A 24312-nucleotide genomic window follows, 5' to 3' on the forward strand; every position below is an offset into this window, starting at 1 on the left:
AATTTATTATGTTTTAGTAAAAGCGGGCGAAGCCGCAGGCGGAAAGCTAGTAAGAAATAAAACACACAGTTTTGTTTATAAATAGTTTATTTAAACAATGTTAACATAACTTGGTTATATCCTTAAATTAATCTTATATCATTTTGTAAATCACATCAATTTGTTAATTAATAAATAACAAATAATTCAAACTGACTGGCATAATAATTATTTTCACATGACGCAAAATAACAGTTTCTAACATACACCGTGCTTTCTTTGTGAACAAAAATCTTAAAATGAAAAATCCAACAATATTTATGTCAAATTACATCAAGTAATCTAGCAAAGTATCCTTAAGGAAAACAATTTTTAATATCAATTACTCTAAAAATTCATCATGACTTTATCAGCTTCTTATTCTCAATGGCAAAATTTACAGTCTTCAATTTTCATAACCCCTTACAGCATGTTTATTCGTGTCGTAGAAAAGGTCCCAGAACGCGAGACGGTTCGAGTAAGGCCTGGTACCCAAATGAAGCATAGTGTTGATGTTCATATAGTTGAGGCTGTCCTTTGTGACTGCTGGCCAGATGGTAGGGATGAGATCGGAGGTTTCTGGCGTTGGGTTTCTGAAATAGAAGTTATAAGTTGTTGTGTGAATGATGTCGTTGGTGTCAGAGGTAAGGGTGAGGTAGAAAAGATGATCTTACGATTTAGGAATGTAAGATTTCTGGGCATTTGGATAACATTGTTCAAAATAGATAGGTTAGTTCAAGGTAGTTTTTTCCTTTGACAGATTTAGTTAATAAATTCCTGTTATTGAATATTGAAACTTGGTAAATAGGAAGTATAGATAGAATTTTAAGTAGTTTTAGTGATGATTCGCAAACACTAGTTCTATCAGAAATAATAATGTGTTTGCTTGAGTTTGAATTATATGCAAATAATATACCGATTTAGATGAAATTCTGTCATTTGACAATATGTTGCTAATTTATCAAACTTTAGTTTATCTATACTAATATTATAAAGCCGAAGAGTTTGTTTGTTTGAACGCGCTAATCTCAGGAACTACTAGTCCGATTTGAAAAATTATTTCGGTGTTAGATAGACCATTCATCGAGAAAGGCTATAGGCTATATATCATCACGCTAAGACCAACAGCAGAGGAGGCACGCGGGTGAAACCGCGGAGCGCAGCTAGTACAGAATATAATTGATTTTAAAATACATTATAATCTTACCCGTGCTTAACAAAATTGGCCCACAATTCAGTAATCCTGTCCACGATGAGCTGGTCTTCTTCACTCACGTCCTTATCAAAGATAGTCATATCGAACAGATATCCCAACTCGTCAGCATGATTCGCTCCACCAATAGTGACGTTGGCACGCTTCTTAACAAAGTTCCGACCACCGTTGTACGAAAATATGTAGTGATAGACTTTCTTAGCGTTGCTATTGACAAATCTTTCCACGCTGCGTTGCACGGGATGGTTGATGGTGAAGTCGGAGTAGAAATTGATTATGTTCCACTTCATTTGCTGGCTGATTGCGTTATCTCCAATGTAGAAACGGCGGACTAGCTGCTCTCGGCCGTTTAAGTCTTCCACGTTGAAGATTAAGGGAAGTAAAGCGTCGAACGGATCGTTGGTAGTGAAGTACTCTTCTGGTTTATCCACGTATTGGAGTAGATACTCGTGGTTGTTATAACCGCTCAGTATGGCCATGTTCTTGGCTTTAGCTACTTGTTCTACGTTCACAGGGTGGCGTGTCAGAAAACTCTCGACACCTTCGAACTCGTGTTCCACGCATGGACGGAATTTCAATGATATTTCGTTCGCAGCAGCTATTACTAGTTTCACGTCTGTCTTCTTCAAGAAGGCTAATGCTTCGTCAATACTGTCGGTTTCATAACCAAGCTGTTTGGCCAGTTTTGACGGTACAGAACTATCCGAGTCTTTGATGGCCCAACCGCTGTACACAGACCCGCTTTGCAATATAGCCTGGTTGAAAAGTCTCTCGTTGTTCGATAGCAAATGGTATTCAACAGACGCAGCGCCAGCGCTTTCTCCGAACACAGTAATCTTATTGATATCACCACCAAACTCTTCGATATTCGCCTTGATCCATTTAAGAGCTAAAACTTGATCTTTCAATCCCTGATTGCCTGGTACGTCTGGCGTGTCCAAGCACATGAAGCCATACGGACCAAGACGGTAGTTCAAGGTAACTAGAATGACGTCATTGCGAACTATGTACTTTGGACCATATAGATATCGGCCAGAGAATCCAATCTCGAAGCCACCGCCATGTATCCAGACGAGTACAGGCAAACGGTGTCGGGAACTGGCCTTGTTTGGAACGTAAATGTTCAAGTGTAAGCAATCTAGTGTACCAACGATGGAATGGTTGAATTCTTCGACTTGGGGACATATGGCTGAGTCGTCGTACGCCTCGAAGACTTCTTCGAATTGAGGGTGCGGTTGTGCTACCTGGGGAGGATTATTTATTTATTTAACATTTTAAAAGTTGTTGTTAGAACTATTTACAGGTAAAATAGAGTATAACAAACTTGGCGGCAGCAAAAAGATCACTATTGGCGGGACGAGAATAAAAAAAAATTAATATCAAGAATATTTATTGTGTTATAGTCCGGGATACATCGCCCATTTTTGCAAGTGATTACTATCAAGCTAATTTTTCGTGAGTAGCTTTATTTTGATGAGATGCCCAATAATTTCATGTACAAAACTCTCGATTGTGGTAGCTTACAGAGGTAACAAGGATAAAAATTTTTGATTTGACGGTTCTCAAATATTTATTACGCAATTTGTAGGACAATATGTCTGTTGAATTATATAAGTATTAAATAAGTGAAAATAAAAAAATCAGCTGGTTAGTAATCATTTATGATGACTTCGTTATCGATACACATTGGAAAGGGGGACTCTTTGATCAAACCATAGATTTTGTAGGACGAATATTTTTTCGAATAATTTAGATAATTATCTTGAGATTGAACAAAAAAAAACATTCAGTTAGTAATTAATATTTGAGAACCATCAAATCAAAATATTTTATCCTTGTTTCCTCTGGTAGCTACCACAATCGAGAGTTTTGTACATGAAATTATTGGGCATCTCATCAAAATAAAGCTACTCACGAAAAATTAGCTTGATAGTAATCACTTGCAAAAATGGGCGATGTATCCCGGACTATTATTCAAGGAAATAATATATTTTCTTAAAAAATAGTTACGTTATACTATGGATGTTATTGGTGTCCATGTATACGCAAGTTTTAACGAATATTTCAACTGGAAACAAAATGAAAATCGGTGCAGCGGTTTTTTTTAGTTTATCGCGAGTTTAATATGTAGCGATTTTAATGAATGTGAAATTCATTCTATCTATTAAAAAACGCATCTAGATCCACTGCGTAGTTTTAAAAATCTAAGCAGACATATGGACAGACATACAGTGGGATTCAACTTTGTTTTTATACTATGTGTATGTAGTGATAATCTATACTAATATTATAAAGCTGAAGTGTTTGTTTGTTTGTTTGAACGCGCTAATCTCAGGAACTACTGGTCCGATTTGAAAAATTATTTCGGTGTTAGATAGCCCATTTATCGAGGAAGGCTATAGGCTATATATTATCACGCTAAAACCAACAGGAGCGGAGCAATGCGGGTAAAACCGCGGGGAACAGCTAGTGCATAATATATGCCACGTAATGATAAAGCATATATTTGGAAAATTATACACGAGTTTATACATAAATAGATTTAAACTTCATCTACATATGTTTGTTTTATTCCTGTACTTATTGTAATTAATATGGCAATAAAATTCCCGTCATGTACATTCTTAGTCCATATAAACATTTTTAGTTACCAACTATTCACAATATACCGGGTGTCCCACCGTTGGTAAACTAAGCTCAAAGGAGGCTATAGATTTGCATACGCTGAGTACGCAAAAAATACTTATCAAATTGCAGACGCATTTTTTTTAAAGGAAAAATTTAGCAAAAAATTTTTGACGTAATTTTATTGTTTAAGTATTTTTACGGGATCAGTGTATGCAAAACTACAAGTCCCTTCGCGCTTAGTATACCGATAGTGGAACACCCTGTATAAGGGAAAAATAATAAAATAAAACTGCTTAACTAAGATTATTCTTAAGTATTTTAACCTTGATATTTATCTAAAACCGATAGTTACAAATACATGATCTTTTATCGGAGTTGCGAAATCGCATCTAGTTATCTTGTTTCTTATATTTTTTGTGCAAGTTATGTAAAAAAATATAAATTTTATATAGCAATGGGATAAATTTATTAAATTATATTATTTCCTGTACAAATGATCGATTATGAGAACCGTATTATCTATACTATAGTCACACCCCAGACACTCCGTACAAAATGATCGTTTTGACAGTCACACTGTAGAGACTGCAAATGTGTGTGTTAACGCTTTATGGTTGGCACATTTGTGACTAGCGTAAAAAAAAATTCGCGTTTTTCTGATGAAATACATCCGTAAACAGCACAATATCTAACCATTTTCTACGAAAAACGATAATCACAAATCCAAAATAATAAAATTACTTTAAGTCAATTTGATTAATGTTGTCAATCTTCGTTGCGTATCGTCCCTGTAGAAAAATATGGACCATTTTATGTCTGATCGCGCGGGGGTGAGGTAAGTTTAATTTTGGCGGGAGGCGGAGAGTGTCCGTTCTGTAGCGTTTAGCTACTATTATGTATTCTGTGCTATAGTCGAGCCAATTTAATAGGCAACATTTGACGTCTATCAATTTTATCTTGGAAGAGAGGTAACCTGCTTAAAAACATCGATTAAAGTGAATTAATCGATACGGACTTGAAACATTTGCCAATCGAACTTGAAACACATGTCAATTTTAAAATTCATCCCTGTCCCAGTAATATTCTTTCGTAAATTTAAGGAGCAAAATAAGACAAGTATAATACATAATTAAAAAACACAACGCATTTATTAATTTATGATTATTTTTATTCACAAGTAATCAATGCATTCGATTCTAGATGTCAGATTTCGATTTTTAGAGTAACGTCTCTGGTACATATTTAAAAAGAAAAAAGGTTTATTGACACAAAATTGTAGCGACGTCAGTTCTTTAAATCAGAAATTGTTTATTATGTTGAGAATGGTTTATCAGTAAAATCAAATCTTAAAATTACTTGTATCGGTCATTATTATTATAAATATGTAATCGAAATTGAAAAAAGTTAAGTAAATGTGCAATTCTAACAAAACGAAATAGTATATTATTCTATGTCGTCGTTACTAGGTTACGTTGTTGAATTTTGTTGAACTGTCAAATGTTGCCTATTAAAATGGCCCTACTATAGTAATTGGTAAATCCGTCTTCCTAGTACTAGTATGTATAATTATAGTTAAAAAAAACACGCTTTAGGGCTGATTTTTCAATCCTTGGATAAAACTTATTCGTCGAATAATGTATAAAACTTCCATTTTAAAAACGTATTCTAATTGTCCGTATTTGACAGTTTACGTGACATTTTTATATTATCGTGTAATACTTTATTGGACGGATAAGTTTTAACCGAGCATTGAAAAATCGGCCCTTAATAGTATAAATTAATTCAATTGTATTGCCATCGATCTTTAGTAAGTGCACAAAGTTTGAATTAAATCTGTCCGTTGTTAATATAATAAAAGTTAATCAGTCGAATCTTAAGGTATCGGTTACATACGAACATGCAATTGAAACTAATAAAAGCGTGCTAAAAATGACTTTATTGCATTGAGTGTGTCAATAGCTTAAAACATTAATATCCAGCCATAAAAAAATTGGCTCAAACTCACCCCAAAGGGATTATCCCCATCGACCACAGCGTAGGGAATGCCCAGGAACATGGAATAGTCTCCATCGTCAGCTCGCAAACCCTTGATCAGGCCCTGCTTAGTGTCGACCAACGGGTCCAAACGGAGCCGCGCCTCCGCAGCAGCGAATAGCAGAAACAGCACGAACGGTAGCATGGTGATGAATAAAAGATGGTCTGGTCGCTAGAGATGGGTTGGCGTGATAAGATTAGGTGCAGATTAAAGATGTAGATAGGTATAAGGGCGCTATTCCACGAATAATGTGCGAGGATGGGTAGCGAGGAATGTGTTTATAAAAACTAATCATATCGCTTAATTTAGTTTGAAGTGTTTAACGTTTGAAGCGATCATATTGGTCACTAGCTGCGCTCCGCGGTTTCACCCGCGTGGCTCCGCTTCTGTTGGTCTAAGCGTGAGGATATATATTATGTATAGCTTCGATAAATGGGCTATCTAACACCGAAAGAATTTTTCGAATCGGACCAGTGGTTCCTAAGATTAGCGCGTTCAAACAAACAAACTTTTCAGCTTTATAATATTAAGGTATAGATTATTGATATTGTCTTCAAGTGGTTCAATAGCGTGCTCGTTGGATTCGTTTGATAAGATACGATTTTTGCATCGTTGCGAAACTCACACTTGAAAATTTTGGTCATATTTATATTTAACTGACTTGAAAAAATATTCCTAGGTACTTAGTTTAGATAATTATTAAAAAAAAATCGCCTTTGAGATGTCAGAAATAAACATTATTTAAGTAGGGCCACTTGGCAAGAATTCAAAAAAAGGAAGAAGGTTCTCAATTCAATTTTATTTTGGATTGTTTCGTTGAGGGTAAAATTTCAAGGTCGCGTCATGGCAATACCGTCACGTCATGGAGTGAGGGGACGCTTTTGGTATTTTGAAAGAAGTTTCACTTCTGACACGTGTGCTAGATGCGAAAGATTGTGAGGATGTATGTGTATGTTTGTTACTCTTTCACGCAAATACTAGGTACTGAACCGATTATAATGAAATTTAGCACACATATAGAGGGTAACTTGTATGTAGAATAGGTTTTATCCCGGAAATCCCACGGGAACGGGAATAATGCGGGTTTTTCTTTGAAAGCGCGGGCGAAGCTGCGGGCGGAAAGCTAGTGTATAATAAATTGATGGTCCAGATGACGCTATATTTAATGACAAACGTCGCAACGGTATGCGACGCGTAAGTGACGCGTCACATGATCGCCTTGACACAGGCTTTTAAGTTATATGTCAATTTTTTATTAATTTATGACAAAAAACATATAATATATGTATACATACTAGCTTACTGCCCGCGGCTTCGCCCTCCTTTTCAAAGAAAAACCCGTATAGTTCTCGTTCCCGTGGGTTTTCCGGGATAAAACTATCGTATGTGCTCATCCAAGTTACACTCTATATGTGTGTTAAATTTCATTGTAATCGGTTCAGTAGTATTTGCGTGAAAGAGTAACAAACATACATAGGTACACATACATCCATCCTCACAAACATTCGCATATTTTATACCTAGTAGGATTTTTTGTCTTTATTTAAAATAATATTATAAGCAGTAAATATTGATATGTTTGTTTTTTTTAAGGATTAACTAAAAAAACTATCTGACTTAAATATTTTTATTATGTACCTACTTTAAATATTTTTTACCAATAAAAAAAATCACATTTTTTGCGTGTGACGGATGTTTGTTGAAAACACAGACCACTAATAAAATATTAGGAGAATATATTAAATCGTTTGTTGTGATTCAAAAAATGTTTTTTAAAGTGAAACTTTTATTAGGTACATCGTCTCAAACTTTTTGGTCTGTGTAGCGCATGTCGCGTGTATCGCGGCTGCCGAGTAGGTATACCTACTCGGCAGCCGACCGTCACGCGACATGCGCTACACAAAGCAGTGTTCGCGGGAACCGTTCGAACAGTTTCACTTTTACCGTGCTTTCATAAAACCACACAACATTTTTTTTTTAATTGCGATTACATTTCGTTTTTATCTTCAGGCGAAGTTAGATCAAGTGACTTGTATATAATATTATATACTTCACTAGCGGTCCGCCCGCGGCTTCGCTCGCTTTGTCTAAAACCTAATAAACTATGTACTAAAACCTTCCTCTTGAATCACTCTATCTATTAAAAAAACCGCATCAAAATCCCTTGCGTAGTTTTAAAGACTTAAGCATACATAGGGACAGAGAAAGCGACTTTGTTTTATACTATGTAGTGAAGTGATATATACAATGATACTGTAAAATATTTTTAATTTAATTCAACGATGACAATTTTTAAATTATTATTTTTATACATTATTCATAATAAAGGCAGTATAGTAATAAATATTAACGACCAATTTTAAGATTCAGTGACCCGACCTCAACCTTGGTGTTATGTGATGTCGACATATGAATCTTCGATCACTGTATTTTGATTATTTATGAGATATACAAGGTCGATTGTGTTTTTAAGTTTTTTACCGACTATAGATAGACAAGCTCTGCTTCGTGGTTTTACCCGCAGTGCTCCGCTCCTGTTGGTTTTAGCGAGATGATATATAACCCTATAGTCTTCCTCGATAAATGGACTATCTAACACCGAAAGAATTTTTCAAGTCGTACCAGTAGTTCTCAAGATTAGCGCGTTCAAACAAACAAACTCTCGATTAAAAAAATATGCATACTTTCAATATACAATACGTTCCCGTATAATAAACGGACAAACAAACAAACCACTTATCCGTCTATTCAAATATTATAAAGCTGATTTATGTTTGTTTACTTGAACGCACAAATCTCAGGAAACACGGATCCGATTAAAAAAAATATTGCATTTTTAGATAGTCCATTTATCGAGGAAGGATATTGGCTATACAGTATACATATATCATCACGCTAAGACCAATAGGAGCAATGCGGGTAAAACCACGGGGCGCAGCTAATCCCTACTTATTATTATAAATGCGAAAGTAACTCTGTCTGTCTGTTACGCTTTCCCGCTTAAACCTCTCAACCGATTTTGATGAAATTTGGCACAGACAATCTTTAGACCCTGAGAAAGAACATAGGCTACCTTTTATCAAAACACCACGCGGGCGAAAGCTAGTATATAAATAAAGTTAATTAATAATTGGTACATGAACTCCCGACAACTGTATCAATAATCATTTCATGTGAACTCTATAAATAATTACGTTGAAAAACACATGTTTGAAATTGCATTTTATGATCTTTAATGTTTTGATGTGAATCATCTATAGGCGGACGATTTCCACCCGCGGCTTCTCCCGCGGTTTCAAAGAAATTCCCCATAGTTCCCGTTCCCGTGGGATTTCCGGGATAAAATCTATTCTATGTGTTAATCCAAGGTACCCTCTATATGTGTGCTAAATTTCATTGCAATCGGTTCAGTAGTATTTGCGTAAAAGAGTTACAAACATATACATACACATACATCCATCCACACAAACTTTCGCATTTATAATATTAGTAGGATAGGATATAGCGTATATGTCGTGGGCTCTGGCCTACGATATGGCCAGATCATTTCCATGAAATATCGTAGATTTTCTCATTTCATGGAAATTGTCAAATCTACGATATGGCCACGATATAAGCTTCTTGGCCACGATACATACATAGTGTTTATGCAGTAGTGTGTACGTTGTTTTTTCATCTGCCAAGCGTCCCGTGACATATTTTTTTATATAAATACTAGCTGACCCTAGACTTTTTCCTGTCTTTGCGCAAATTGTCAAACCCGAATATGCATAAAATAACATGGCCGTTATTTTTTTGCATTTCCCTTAATTTTTTGGTGCAAAATTCGTGAGTTTCTCTTTCATAACCTTTAATAACCACTTTAATAACCCATAATCCTTCTTCTAACAATAACGAACATATCCGTCCAGTTGTTCACGCGTAATGCCGTGACCAACGGAAATAGTGATTCATTTTTATGTATAGACTAGCTTACCGCCCGCGGCTTCGCCCGCTTTGTCTAAAACCTAATAAATTATATACTAAAACCTTCCTCTTGAATCACTCTATCTATTAAAAAAAACCGCATCAAGATCCGTTGCGTAGTTTTACAGATTTAAGCATACACAGGGACACAGGGACCGAGAAAGCGACTTTGTTTTATACTATGTAGTTATATGTATTAATTTTACTTCGAACGGTCAGAACATGACAAAATTTAAATAGGACTAATTGTAAGACACTAGATTTCAAAAAAAAAAATAAACATCCAAATCAATCGAAAAACAATACTGCCTAATTGAGAACATCCTCCTTTTTTTGAAGTCGGTTTACAATATAAAGTACTAACCTTTTGATATTCTATAAACACATTTAATGCACATCACACATCTTTCCTTCACAAGAAACAAAATTGAATTGCATTGAAGTTCATCATACTTGTACTATAATTAAAATAAAAACAATTGAAATTAAAAACAATAATCGTATACAAAAGTCACATCTATACAAATAAATAAAATTGGTGTGTCGGTTTTTAATATTGAAATAACCTATTTTACTTAATACATATTGACGTATACACGGTGCATATTTCAATTTTTTTTTGTATAAGTTCTATTTGTCTGGTACGACTGATCTCTTGAACGGCTGTACCGATTTTGGTAGAACTTTCACTGGCAGATCGCTGATGTAATAAGGAGTAACTTGCTGTTTTTTTTTAATTACGCGTGACTGAAGTCGCAGGCAGACACAATTAAAAAATATCTAATCTTTGTATCTCTTTCTGGTAGTGGAAGTATTTTTTGGAGTTAGTACATTTTCGTACAAGAAAAACAATGTATGAATTTTCGAAATGTCGAATGTCTCGAAATCAAAGGAAAAAAATTACTAAACACAAAATATATTTTTCTGATATTATAGCCTTATAGCCTTCTTCGATAAGTGGGCTATCTAACAACTAAAGAATTTTTCAAATTGGAACAGTAGTTCCTGCGATTAGCGTGTTCATACATACAAACAAACAAACTCTTCAGCTTTATAATATTACTAGCGGTCCGCCCCGGCTTCGCCCGTGGTACCTACATGTTTAAACTATCCTATCTCTCAAGTTGGATCGAACTGCACATGGTGTGCGAATTTTATTATAATCGGTTAAGTGGTTTAGGAGTCCATTGAGGACAAACATTGTGACACGAGATTTATATATATTAAGATAAGAAGATTGTAGAAACATAATATCACTTTTTCTCTTCCAGTAATGTCCAAATTCGCGGTCCGTGTGGACGCCGCAGTATCTGCTCTTGGTGGAGGCGGTGGCGGTGGACTTGATGAGAACGACTTCATAGACGCGTCTCGACTTGTGTATGACGCCGTGCGTGAGATACGAAGGGCTGTGCTGATGAATCGGGTGAGTGAGGGGTTGGAAGGGGTTACTGGGGTTGGAAAGGGGTCAGGGGGATTAGGAGGCGTTTGATATTTAGGATGCTGAGCGAAGTAATGACATGATTTCGTTGGTAGACCTAATTGTAGGGGATACAGTGATTTTATTTAATATCCTATACTAGCTGCGCTCCGCGGTTTCACCCGCGTGGCTCCGCTCCTGTTGGTCTTAGCGTGATGATATATAGCCTATAGCCTTCCTCGATGAATGGGCTATTTTTATTTTATTTTATTTTATTTATTTGGTCAACCAACATTTTTTTACAATGATTCTTAAATATAAATTTTACATAACATATAGTTCTTGCGATAAAGTAACAAATAATTAGAGGTTGACACAGCATGCGCCAATTATACAGAGCTATTTCTTAAAAGTAACTATCTAACACAGAAATAATTTTTCAAATCGGACCAGTAGTTCCTGAGATTAGCGCGTTCATACAAACAAACAAACTCTTCAGCTTTAAATTATTAGTATAGATTAATAATTTACTTAACACTTGTTGAATGCAATCCAAATAAATATAGAAACGTCAATGGCCTTTAGAAAAGACATCGTTAAGTCAATAAAATTTTCTTTATTTGACCTGAATGTTACAATAAATTTTAATACATCTATACTAATATTATAAAGCTGAAGAGTTTGTTTGTTTGAACACGCTAATCTCGGGAACTACTGGTCTGATTTGATAAATTCTTTCGGTGTTAGATAGCCCATTCATCGAGGAAGGCTATAGGCTATATATCATCACGCTAAGACCAAAAGGAGCGGAGCCACGCGGGTGAAACCGCGCGGGGCAGCTAGTTATTGATAAAAAAAATTGTGAATTCATTTACTACAGGGCCGATTTTGGAAATTAAAAAAAAAATTGCTTTATATTTCGTAATATTTCGCTTTGTATCCCGGACGATACTGTATCGACTAGTATAATATAAGAACGATTGGTCAATAATTATAGGACGAAGAAGATTTAGACCCGGAGGACGTGGAACTCGACGAACAATACACGCTCGAGACGAGGAGCAAATGTGAGCGTTGCGATAAACATTAGGGTCTTGTCTTGCGTTCCGCTTTGTTTGCATGCGGCGGGTGATATTGGATTGTAGAGTTTAGAAGATATAGACGCGGTTGAGAATAAATTTCTGATCTCTATTTACCATTATTAAAGTGAAATAATGGTAAATAAGTTTTTTTTTGTATTTTTTGGTATCCAGTCTCGAAGGACCAGATTTTGATTTAATTTGCTGTTGCTATTATTTCTTAATCCTGTGTTAGTTATAATTTGTAATAAATAACAAAGAGAGTGTGTGCCGAGCACATGTGTCAGAAGTGAAACTTCTTTGGCAAGATTCACTTCGATAACTTATTTTATAACGGTTTTCGGAAATATTTTGATGATTTTTTTTGAGATTTTATTTATAACTCTTAATCCAATGTTAACTGCTTAATGTTCATCGTGTATGGTCATAGACCTGTTTTTTATAGGTTAACATGTCGAATGTCTCAGGGTTTCGTTTTTGCATGTTATATTTTTGTTTGTTCGTTCGTTTTTGCGTCGCTGTCGATATTTATTTCATTTGTGTTGTCTTTTATGTTTTTTATCATTGCATTGATCCGAATTTTTTAATGTCTTGGTGAAAATATTATCTTGTTTATTTGTTGTATTGTTATTTGATAATTAAAAGTTCGGATCGTTATTTTCATTTCATTTATTTTATGTTTTATATTATGATGTGGTTATTGTGATAGTTCATAAATTAATATCGTCAGTAATAAGTATAACCTACATGATCGTCACGTCAGGCTGATTATAGAAAAAATTTTGATCCAAATTCACCTTTGATTACGGACCAATCTGTGTATATTTTACCGCATAGTTTCTCAAAATATTAATCATGCAATTATTGTTGTGTGAAATTATATAACAGTTACTATTAATCTAACAATAACAATTGAAACTGTTGACGAATTGAATTATTTAAAATAAATAGACACAGAAATACTTTACGAATTGAGTTATATTAACTTCTTTTACTGAATTTATACATCTATTAGCCCTTTACGAATAAAAAATGAAGGTGTATCCTCATAGTAGGCCTATTTCCTAGCAGTGGCAACGTATATAGGCTGATGATCATGATAATAGTAAAAAAAATAACTAAAAACTCAAAAAAATCGCGTTTAAAAAAGAACTAAACACCTTTTAAATCGCATTTAAAAAGAACTGTCACAATACACACACTATAATAGAGCATGCTTGCACGCTGTGTACAGACGAGCGACGATCTCGACACGGACACGGAGTTCGAGCCCGTCGAGGACATGACTATGGAGACGCGGAGTCGATGTGAGTATAGGGGTCATGGGGGTTAGGGGTTGTGGGTTGGTGACCCGGCTGATGGCTATTGGCTAGTGTGTTTAACCCCTTTTTGATAAAAAAAGCGTATATGCCGAGTACACGTGTCAGAAATGAAACTTCTTCGGCAAGATTCAAAGATACCAAAATCTTTCCCTTACTCCATGACGTGACGGTATTGCCATGACGCGATTTTGAAATTTTAGTCTTAACGCGCCTAAAAAAGTTTCACTGCAAGAATATTGTTTGTGAAACCCATCATCTACCTTATAGAATGTTATTCATATCATAAAGAGGCTAAACACATAGTCAATATGGGAACAAAATTGGGGTTCATTTATTATTACATTATATATTTTGACTTGCTTTTTTTGTTTGTTTATGTTTGTGTCGTCAAGCATGTTTGTAAAATAGATTTAAATATAGATTAATGTTTATTTAATGCATGAAAATTAAATCGATTTTGCTTGTTCATAATATAATTATTTTATTCATTTAAATTTCAAATTACTAGTAATAAATATATGTAATCAAGCCCTTGGATAGGACTCATACCTTGAAGAAATTTAATCAAACAACCCTTTTTCTTACCTACCTTGTCATTTTTAAACAAATCTTAAACAAAATTATCCTTTTAAATTGTTAACTCGATCGTTATTATCAATGGAAGTAAGTACATATTTTTATATACAGTAATGAAAATGACTATAAGTCGATTATATCGTATGTTTGTCTGTTTGTACAGCGAGCGCTCACACGGGTGAGCACGGCGTGGACGAGTATCCTGATATCAGCGGAATTACTAACGCTAGGGTAAGTATATATATATACATATAATAATATACTAGCTTCCGCCCGCGACTCCGTCCGCGCGTAAAAATTAAGATTTATTTTTTTTCTACGTATTTTTCCGGGATAAAAAGTATCCTATTTTATGCCCAGGATAATAAGGTATAATTATACCAAGTTTCATCGAAATCGAACCGTTAGTTTTCACGTGATGCCTTCACATACAGACAGACAGACAGACAAAAATTTTTTTTATTACATATTTGGGTTTGGTATCGATCCAGTAACACCCCCTGCTATTTATTTTTTCAATATTTTCAATGTACAGAATTGACCCTTCTACAGATTTATTATATGTATAGATTTAAAAACACTTTCTATTTCTATTTCTATTTATCTAGTTATACCAATAATACCTCTAATTTAATGTTCAGTCGTTATATTATTTAAACCGATGTGTTATTATTGACTTTTCATATGAATTCTAAATAGCTGAAGTTGTAATATTTACAAGAAAGCTTTCAATAGTTCAGAAACCATAAAATAACCAACAATTTTTTTATGAAGTCGCATGTATCATCTGCAGAAATTATTTTTAAGCTATTGCATAGATTTTATATCAGTCTTTGAGCGCGGCGTCCGAATGATAAAATTTCGTATCGAAAAAAACCTAACACCCCCCACTCAAACCGGCACAGCGATGTGATACTATGCAATAGCTTTACCGTGGCAGTCCTCGAGTGACACACGCATTTTTTTTATTCCATTCTTTAGGGAACCTGCGCAATTTTCTGTGATTTCTGATTACTTCACAAATAATGTTTTGTTTCAATAGCTTTTACCTATAAAATTCTCTTTAAAGAATTATAATACATAATAGTTTACGCCTCATAAGACTATTATCGTTTATAATGAATCGTTTGAGGATCTGCACGTAATAGATTATTATAAAAAAAAATATTTCACTCTAATACTACACGATTACTATCTTTTCATAAAAAATTGTCATTGTCATTACAGGAAGCGATGCGCAAGATGACAGAAGAGGACAAGCGCAAGATCCTCCAGCAAGTGGAGCTGTTCCGTCGCGAGAAGATGACGTTCGACAACGAAGTGGCCAAGTGGGATGACGCTGGGAACGATATCATCATGCTAGCTAAACATATGTGCATGATTATGCTCGAGATGACGGATTTCACCAGGTTCGTGTAGCATGTAGTTTTTAGACAGTTTTCATATTTAGACGATGTTATAGTATTGTTAGAAACAAATCCCCAACTGGCAACCCAAACCGAGGGGGTGGTTATAAAAATGAGTTGAACAGCGGATTTGACACTTTGCATTTGGCTCTCGGGCGTAACGGTCGTTTTGGTTGTGTGAATTATTATTTTTAGTCGATTATTATTTTATAGTTGAAGGTAGACATGTAAAATCATTTTGTAAGGAATAAAACCTTTCTAGGTTGACTTTAAAAGCCCTAAGAGTATTATTTGTTACAGTTGTAACTTGTAGGTACATAATTTGTAAGTGAGTTAATTACACCTGAAGTAGTTTGAAATAAAAGTGTTATCTATTTACAATAATTGTCTGTTTAACAGGGGTCGTGGTCCGTTGAAGACAACAATGGATGTTATCAACGCAGCGAAGAAGATCTCCGAGGCCGGTACGAAGTTGGACAAATTGACGAGAGAGATCGCTGAACAGGTGTGTTTATCTTAATATATATAAATCTCGTGTCACAATGTTTGTCCTCAATGGACTCCTAAACCACTTAACCGATTATAATAAAATTCGCACACCATGTGCAGTTCGATCCAACTTGAGAGATAGGATAGTTTAAACATGTAGGTACCACGGGCGAAGCCGAGGCGGACCTGCTAGTTATTTATAAATCTATTGTAATGAAAATCACAAACAACACACACACACACACATCTACTTACACTCACACTTGCACTCACATATTATATTGTTACCTTTATATTTAACTAGCAATGCCCTGCGGCTTCACTCGCATAGATAGCGATATCGTTACAGTGAAAAGTCTACTATAGATCGGACTATAGGTTTAATTTTTAATCACATGAAAATCACCTTTACCCCGTCCCGCACTACGGCCTTTTTTTTTGTTTTAGTGGGGAAATCTTTCATAGATATCCACGGCCTCCAGGGGAGGGGCCGTGGGTTATGTCGGATTCCTACCGACCAAAACCCCACTGTGTTCCGTCAAGACGCATATTGGTAGAATTCCTCCGTGACCCCCGCACTACGGCCTGCTCGAACAGTATACCTACTATTTTCTGTAGATTGACACTTTTAAAAATTCGTTATATCTTTTGAATGGAATATCCAATTCTTTTCATTTAAAAAGTATTTTGCTGGTATTGAAACAGTCTATAATAAAACATCATTTAATGGGATAAGGATTAATATATGTGTATGGATAACATGGTTTGATTACTGTCCACACTTCTATTTACTTTGAAAACGTAAAAAAGTTGTTGTAGTAACATAACTACTGAAGATGGACATATGGTATCGCAGACTTTCTTGTAGATATTGATCCATTCTATAATACCGTAGAACATTTTTTTGTTCTATCTTCAATAGATTCTGCAGCGCACGCGATGACAGAAATTTTATTGAGGATTTTTTTACACCTTGGGTTACATTATTGCATTTTTGGTAAGGATCTCTAATTTTTTTGAAAATGCAATATAGCCTATGTTGCTCAGTAAAGATGCAGCTTTCTAATGGTGAAAGAATTTTTGAAATCGGTCCAGTAGTTTTTGCGTGAAAACCATACATACATACATACATACTTACAAACTTTTCCTCTTTATAATATTAGTATAGATTATTATAATTATAATATAGGGTTTGTTAATTGTTAGTACTATCTTTTATATTTTTTGCTCACACACAGTATCTTATTGTTATTGGTGTACATTGTGATTGGCGTATAGAATTGAATGTTCTATTTCATGTATGATTAGCTGTAAGGTACCTTGTACAAATAAATAAATGTTTGTCTGTCTGTCCATCAGTGCCCGGAATCGTCGACGAAACAAGATCTCCTCGCGTACCTCCAACGTATAGCGCTGTATTGTCATCAGATACAAATCACGAGCAAAGTGAAGGCGGACGTGCAAAATATATCCGGGGAGCTTATTGTTAGCGGGGTAAGTTATTGACAACGTCTTATAATTCGATAGCGCCGGCTGCACGCACGAAAACATGACTCATGCGGCGTTACCTCGCTCTGAGGCGTTCCATGTAAGGCTTGAAGTGCGAGCGAGAGCGCGGAACGAGCGACAAAGAAGCACAATCGGACGTTGTCACGTTCAACTATCGTCAGTAAACCGACTTTACAGACAACCAATTTTTTTTAGTCTATACTAGCTGTGCTCCGCGGTTTTACCCGCATTGCTCCGCTCCTGTTGGTCTTAGCGTGATGATATATAGCCTATAGCCTTCCTCGATAAATGGGCTATCTAACACTGAAATAATTTTTCAAATCGGACCAGTAGTTGCCGAGATTAGCGCGTTCTAACAAACAAACTCTTCAGCTGTATAATATTAAGTATATTTTTGGAAAATACACATGGGTTCAATATTAGTTTGAATGTAATAAGAATGACTTTATATACAGTTTCTTTTTTATTCAAAAAATTTGAAATTTGGTTTTATTTTTCATAAAAATGTCTTAGCTTTCAAGAAGGAAATTCTGAACTGTTTTATTTATCTCAGTTTTAAATATGCCGTAATGGCGGCAAACATAGACGATCATTTGTTGGGCCAACGCTGCCCATTGTGAAGATGGCCCATAAAACTATTATTACATCGAATTGTTTTAAATGTGTTTCCATTATCTTACTACTAGCTGCGCTCCGCGGTTTCACCCTTGTGGCTCCGCTTCTGTTGGTCTACGAGATGATATTATACATATATCCTTCCTCGATAAATGAGCTATCTAACACTGAAATAATTTTTCAAATCGGACCAGTAGTTCCCGAGATAAGCGCGTTCAAACAAACAAACAAACTCTTCAGCTTTATTATATTATTATTTCACGACTTTATTTCACTATTTCTCAGCTGGACAGCGCCACATCACTGATACAAGCTGCGAAGAATCTGATGAACGCCGTAGTTCTAACAGTGAAGGCTTCCTACGTGGCCTCCACTAAATACACGAGACAGGGCACTATAGCGGTGAGTGCGGAGTTAAATATAATTCTACTAGCGGTCCGCCCCGGCTTCGCCCGTGGTACCTACATGTTTAAACTATCCTATCTCTCAAGTTGGATCGAACTGCACATGGTGTGCGAATTTTATTATAATCGGTTAAGTGGTTTAGCAGTTCATTGAGGACAAACATTGTGACACGAGATTTATATATATTAAGATAATAACATTTAATAAAAATTACACAAAAATTTGAAATTACTATATATTTTATAGTGTAGTGAAGCGTGTGGGAGCTATTGTAGTGCGTGAGGGAGTGTGTGGGAGCTATTTTAGTGCGTGTGTAAGCGTGTGGGAGCTATTTTAGTGAGCGGATAAGCGTGTGGGAGCTATTGTAGTGCGTGGGTAAGCGTGTGGGAGCTATTGTAGTGCGTGTGTAAGCGTGTGGGAGCTATATTAGTGAGCGGATAAGCGTGTGGGAGCTATTGTAGTGCGTGGGTAAGCGTGTGGGAGCTATTGTAGTGCGTGGATAAGCGTGTGGGAGCTATTGTAATGCGTGGGGAAGCGTGTGGGAGCTATTGTAGTGCGTGAGGGAGTGTGTGGGAGCTATTGTAGTGCGTGGGTAAGCGTGTGGGCGGTTTTGTAGTGCGTGTGTAAGTGTGTGGCAGCTATTGTAGTGCGTGAGGGAGTGTGTGGGAGCTATTGTAGTGCGTGGGTAAGCGTGTGGGCGGTATTGTAGTGCGTATGTAAGCGTGTGGGAGCTATTGTAGTGCGTGGGTAAGCGTGTGGGAGCTATTGTAGTGCGTGTGTAAGCGTGTGGGAGCTATTGTAGTGCGTGGGGAAGCGTGTGGGAGCTATTGTAGTGCGTGGGGAAGCGTGTGGGAGCTATTGTAGTGCGTGGTGAAGCGTGTATAAGAAAAATATTGCATATAGTAATTAAATCGGTAAAATCAAGCCATTAATTTGCATGTGCAAACCAGATGTATAAACGACTCTCAACAAAATATGTACTAAAACAAAAAGTTCCATCGAAATCGGTCGATCAGTTTTTGTGTCATCATGGAATATATTTAGTGCATACAGCTTAGCTTAGCCTATACAGCTAATATTATATTTATACCCCGCTTGCCGGCGTTGCAGAATAACTATGTAAGTGCTAGATGAATGGGATAGCACTAAATTTAATGTTATAGTTAGCTCACTTCAATTTTTGAAGTGAAACTTCTTAATCGGGGTTGGAAAAAAATTTTGTGTAACATTTTTTCCTTACGCGTGACATTTTTCCGTTACGCGCCATCTTTTTCTTATGTGGTAGGGCCACGCGTGATTCGACGTATTTCTGTAAAGTTGCATATAGTAAATTATTTTTTTAAAAATAAGGTCATAAAGAAGTTTCACTTCTTACGTGTGTACACTTGTACACGCACACATTTTTTTTTTACTTTATAGAGGGTATTTTGTAGCAGCATGTAGAATAGAAAATTATTACTTTTTTTTTTTTGAGCAACTTGGTTTGATATTACCGCACGCCTCATTACTATTTATGTTTTTTGATGGATTTTGGCATCAAACTACATATTAGAAAGTTATTTTTTTTTATACATTTTCGTTCTCTATGTGTAAAAATATGTGACAATAAATGGTGTACCTTCTGTATCTTATACAGAGAGTTGCGCGTTGGCGCGTTGAGAGTAAAATTTCAAGGTCCTGTCATGGCCATACCGTCACGTCATGGAGTAAGACGACGATTTTGTTATTTTCGCCAGAATTGAAGTTCGCCTAGGAAGTTTTACGTGTCAGAAGTGAAAATTTTTTGGGGAAGATACCAACATCGTCTCCTACTCCATGACGTGACGGTATTGCCGTGACACGACCTCGGCACACACGCTGTTTTTCGTGTGTGTGTTTTTTTTTTAATTTTATATTAATATGTGTGCTGAATTAAATATTTATTCTTTCTATCAAACTCAAACTCAACACAAACAAACATTTATTTATTCAATTAGACTTCTTCGAGAAGCACTTTTGAAACGTCATATTTTTACATATTTTTAACATTTACCACCGATATCTTACTAAATTGTTGTTTTTTTTTACTGTAGATGTGTAATTGAATTTTTTTTTTCCACCAGTCGCCGATAGTAGTATGGCGTATGAAAGCGCCGGAAAAGAAGCCGTTGATCCGTCCGGAAAAACCGGAGGAGGTTAGAGCTAAAGTACGTCGCGGAAGTCAGAAGAAACAGCCGAGCCCTGTGCACGCGTTGGCCGAGTTCCAGAGCCCCGCTGAAAGCGTTTAGACTAGGCGGATGATTGAATGTCTGGGAGAGTGGGGATTAGGCGGATATCGATGTGTGAAAGCGTTTAGACTAGGCGGATGATTGAATGTCTTGTGTATTTAGACAAGATCATCTTCACGCTCGGATATGCGCGTATGAGCGTGTAGATTAGGCAAATATCGATATTTGAGTGTGTAGACTAGGCAGATGATTAAATATCTTGTCTAAATATCCGAGAGCGTGTAGACTAGGCAGATGATTAAATATCTTGGCTAAATATCTGAGAGCGTGTAGATTAGGCAAATATCAATATTTGCGAGCGTGTAGACTAGGCAATTAGTGTAATTGTCGCAGTCATCTGGTTGAATCTGCTATTTGATTTTAAGTCTAGCGCGTTGGTTTAATGACGACATTCAAGTGAACCCCTAGGCCGAACAACGAACCTTATCTAACCCACCCCCTTATCAACTACTATGCTAAATGACGTTCAGTCAATACGTTTAACAACTAAACGATTTGTCCTTTAGTCACTCAATGAATGCGCTAGTCATTCAATCAAATAGCAGATTCAACCAGATGACTGTGACAGCAACCGCTAAGTATCGACATTATATTACTTATTTAATATATTATATTATTATCGATATTGTAATTCGTATTTATTCAAAATTGCCGAGTTTGTGAAAATATTGACAATTTTCTCAATACAATAAAATGAGCCAAATTTTTTCTAGGTAATTTATTGTAACTTAGTTTAAGATATAGCTGTTCTGACTATGGCATTGATTTTCATTTTTAACCGACTTCAAAAAAAAGGAGGAGGTTATCAATTCGGCCGGTATGTTTTTTTTTTTTATGTATGTACACCGATTACTCCGTGGTTTCTGAACCGATTTACGTGATTCTTTTTTGTTCGATGCGGGATGGTGTCGAATTGGTCCCATAAAAATTTTATTCGGATAGGCCCAGTAGTTTTTATTTTATGAGCATTTTTGTCTGTATTTGTAAATGTTGCAAGTGCAAGTTTGAAGTCGGTTGTTTTTAACGCAGTTATTGACTTGTTATTTAATAACACTATTAATATATGTGCCATTGATGAGTACAAATTATGTTAGCTTTCCGCCCGCGGCTTCCCCCGCTAAAAGAAAAACCCGCATAGTTCTCGTTCCCGTGTAATTTCCGGGATAAAACCTATCCTATGTGTCAATCCAAGTTACCCTCTATATGTGTGCTAAATTTCATTGTAATCGGTTCAGTAGTATTTGCCTGAAAGAGTAACAAACACACACACATCCTCACAAACTTTCGCATTTATAATATTAGTAGGATCTTATAAATAACGACAATGAACGAAGTCAGAACAGCTAAATACGTGTTTAATAAAATTTTCATTAGATTAGCATAGCTTGTAGTTGTAGTTCGTTTTTATATCGACTTATATGACAAAAGTATTATATTGACAATTATAATTATTAAAATACATTGAATTGAAAACAATACAAAAATTGTTTTATTTAAGTTTTTTGAAGTGAAACTACTTTATCGGGGTTGGAAAAAAATTTAGTGTAACATTTTTTCGTTACGCGTGACATTTTTCCGTTACGCGCCATCTTTTTCTTATCCCTACCACGCGTGATTCGACGTTTTTCTGTAAAGTTGCATATAGTAAATTATTTTATGAAAAACTAGCGGTCCGCCCCGGCTTCGCCCGTGGTACATGTTTACGTTTTCTCTACATAAGAACCATCCTCGTACTTCAAGGAATATAATAAAAAAAGAATTATCGAAATCGGTTCAGCCGTTCTCGAGTTATGCGCTTACCAACACATTTTGCCATTCATTTTTATATATAAGATAAGGTCATAAAGAAGTTTCACTTCTTACGTGTGTACACTAGTACACGCACACATTTTTTTAAGTTTTTTTTTCTCAATAATATGCTATTGATGTGAAATCAAAATATACTGTCTTACCAAAAAAACTTTACACAGGGTTTAACTTTGCGGGTTCTCTTTAATCTGGTTTTGTCGTATTTCACATTGAAAACTATTAAAGCGACAGATCCCTGGTTTAAAGTTAGACTGTGTTTAAATTGTTTTGTGGTAAGACAAATAATGTTGTATTCGTAGCAGTCTAAGGGTGTTTTTCGACTAATAATGTGCGAGGAATGTGTTTGTGAATAACCAATCATATCGCTTCATTTAGTTTGAAGCGATACCACAGAATACATAATAGTAGCTAAACGCTACAGAACGGACACTCTCCGCCTCCCGCCAAAAGTAAACACTTACCTCACCCCGCGCGATCAGTCTAAAAATGGTCTTTATTTTTCTGCAAGGACGATACGCAACGAAGATTGACAACATTAATCAAATTGACTTAAAGTAATTTTATTATTTTGGATTTGTGATTATCGTTTTTCGTAGAAAATGTTTAGATATTGTGCTGTTTACGGATGTATTTCATCAGAAAAACGCGAATTTTTTTTACGCTAGTCACAAATGTGCCAACCATAAAGCGTTAACACACACATTTGCAGTCTCTACAATGTGACTGTCAAAACGATAATTTTGTATGGAGTGTCCGGGGTGTGGCGATACTATTGGTTATTTACCAACACATTCCTCTCACATTATTGGTGGACAAGCATCCTAAATGAAATTGCTTGCCTATTTGCGATTATATCAATGTCTAATTAGTATTAGAACACATATAACGGTATATTAATATTTTTTAATTATTATGATTTTATTGCATACACATAATGTTAAGTAACAATAAAAAATGTTGTGTGGTTTTATGAAACCACGGTAAAAGTGAAACTGTTCGAACGGTTCCGAACACTGCTTTGTGTAGCGCATGTCGCGTGACGGTCGGCTGCCGAGTAGGTATACCTACTCGGCAGCCGCGATACACGCGACATGCGCTACACAGACCAAAAAGTTTGAGACGATGTAATAAAAGTTTCACTTTAAAAAGATGTATTCACTAAAAAATATTACTGTATTCGATTGTTTCTTTGCAATTAAATATATTATTATTGACACTGAGAAACGAAAACATTTATTACCAACACATTTTGCGATTCATTTTTATTCGAAATTAAACGGAGGCAAGGTTAAATATTAGTTTGAATGTAATAAGAATGTACTGTGATTCTACACAGCTACCTAGATGTAGGTAGTTGATAACAAATCGCAGCAAGTCAATGACTATTAGCAAAGTGAGGGTAGTTGGGTCGAACGTCGTATAAACAACGTCCGAGCCGCTAGGCACGATTCGTACGAATGCGCCACGATTCAAAGGAAAGCGGCATTTTATAGTATTCGACAGCTAAACATGTTCAAACATGAAATAATGACAACTACATTGACAACTATTCATCCAC

General features: G+C 35.8%; 3 protein-coding genes across 7 annotated transcripts in view; 1 reads left to right on the forward strand and 2 right to left on the reverse strand.

Annotated features, from left to right (window-relative positions):
- alpha-Cat (catenin alpha) overlaps positions 1-22411 on the forward strand; it is a 51289-nt gene extending 28878 nt beyond the window's left edge. Inside the window, exons 16-24 of one of the 4 annotated variants that reach the window (XR_016318129.1) lie at positions 11132-11283; positions 13591-13663; positions 14418-14485; positions 15482-15663; positions 16060-16165; positions 17509-17643; positions 18559-18675; positions 20781-21223; positions 21257-22411. Coding sequence is in view for 2 of the 4 variants with exons in the window: in XM_089713840.1 (XP_089569966.1) it covers positions 11132-11283; positions 13591-13663; positions 14418-14485; positions 15482-15663; positions 16060-16165; positions 17509-17643; positions 18559-18675; positions 20781-20945 (998 nt within the window). In the remaining 2 variants the exon portion in view is untranslated. Of the gene's footprint in view, positions 1-11131; positions 11284-12274; positions 12345-13590; positions 13664-14417; positions 14486-15481; positions 15664-16059; positions 16166-17508; positions 17644-18558; positions 18676-20780 lie in introns of all 4 variants that reach the window. The other 3 variants (XR_016318128.1, XM_089713841.1, XM_089713840.1) reach the window with 3 other exon arrangements.
- The window catches only part of LOC149474989 (esterase FE4-like), a 29940-nt gene continuing 5719 nt past the window's right edge, over positions 92-24312 (reverse strand). Inside the window, exons 2-4 of one of the 2 annotated variants that reach the window (XM_089713878.1) lie at positions 5865-6065; positions 1226-2475; positions 92-611 (exon numbers count right to left, since the gene is read on the reverse strand). In XM_089713878.1, coding sequence (XP_089570004.1) covers positions 425-611; positions 1226-2475; positions 5865-6038 — 1611 coding nt within the window. In that variant the 5' untranslated portion in view covers positions 6039-6065 and the 3' untranslated portion in view covers positions 92-424. Of the gene's footprint in view, positions 612-1225; positions 2476-5864; positions 6169-24312 lie in introns of those variants that run through there. The other variant, XM_089713877.1, reaches the window with a different exon arrangement.
- The window catches only part of LOC149474990 (uncharacterized), a 32338-nt gene continuing 10662 nt past the window's right edge, over positions 2637-24312 (reverse strand). The window contains exon 5 of the transcript XR_016318132.1: positions 2637-3198. The gene's annotated coding sequence lies outside the window, so the exon portion shown is untranslated. The remainder of the gene's footprint in view (positions 3199-24312) is intronic.

This window comes from Colias philodice, chromosome 31 (assembly GCF_061535455.1).
Source record: "Colias philodice isolate Cphi_HAF_F1 chromosome 31, ilColPhil1 Martin Lab GWU primary, whole genome shotgun sequence".
NCBI classification, from domain to species: domain Eukaryota; kingdom Metazoa; phylum Arthropoda; class Insecta; order Lepidoptera; family Pieridae; genus Colias; species Colias philodice.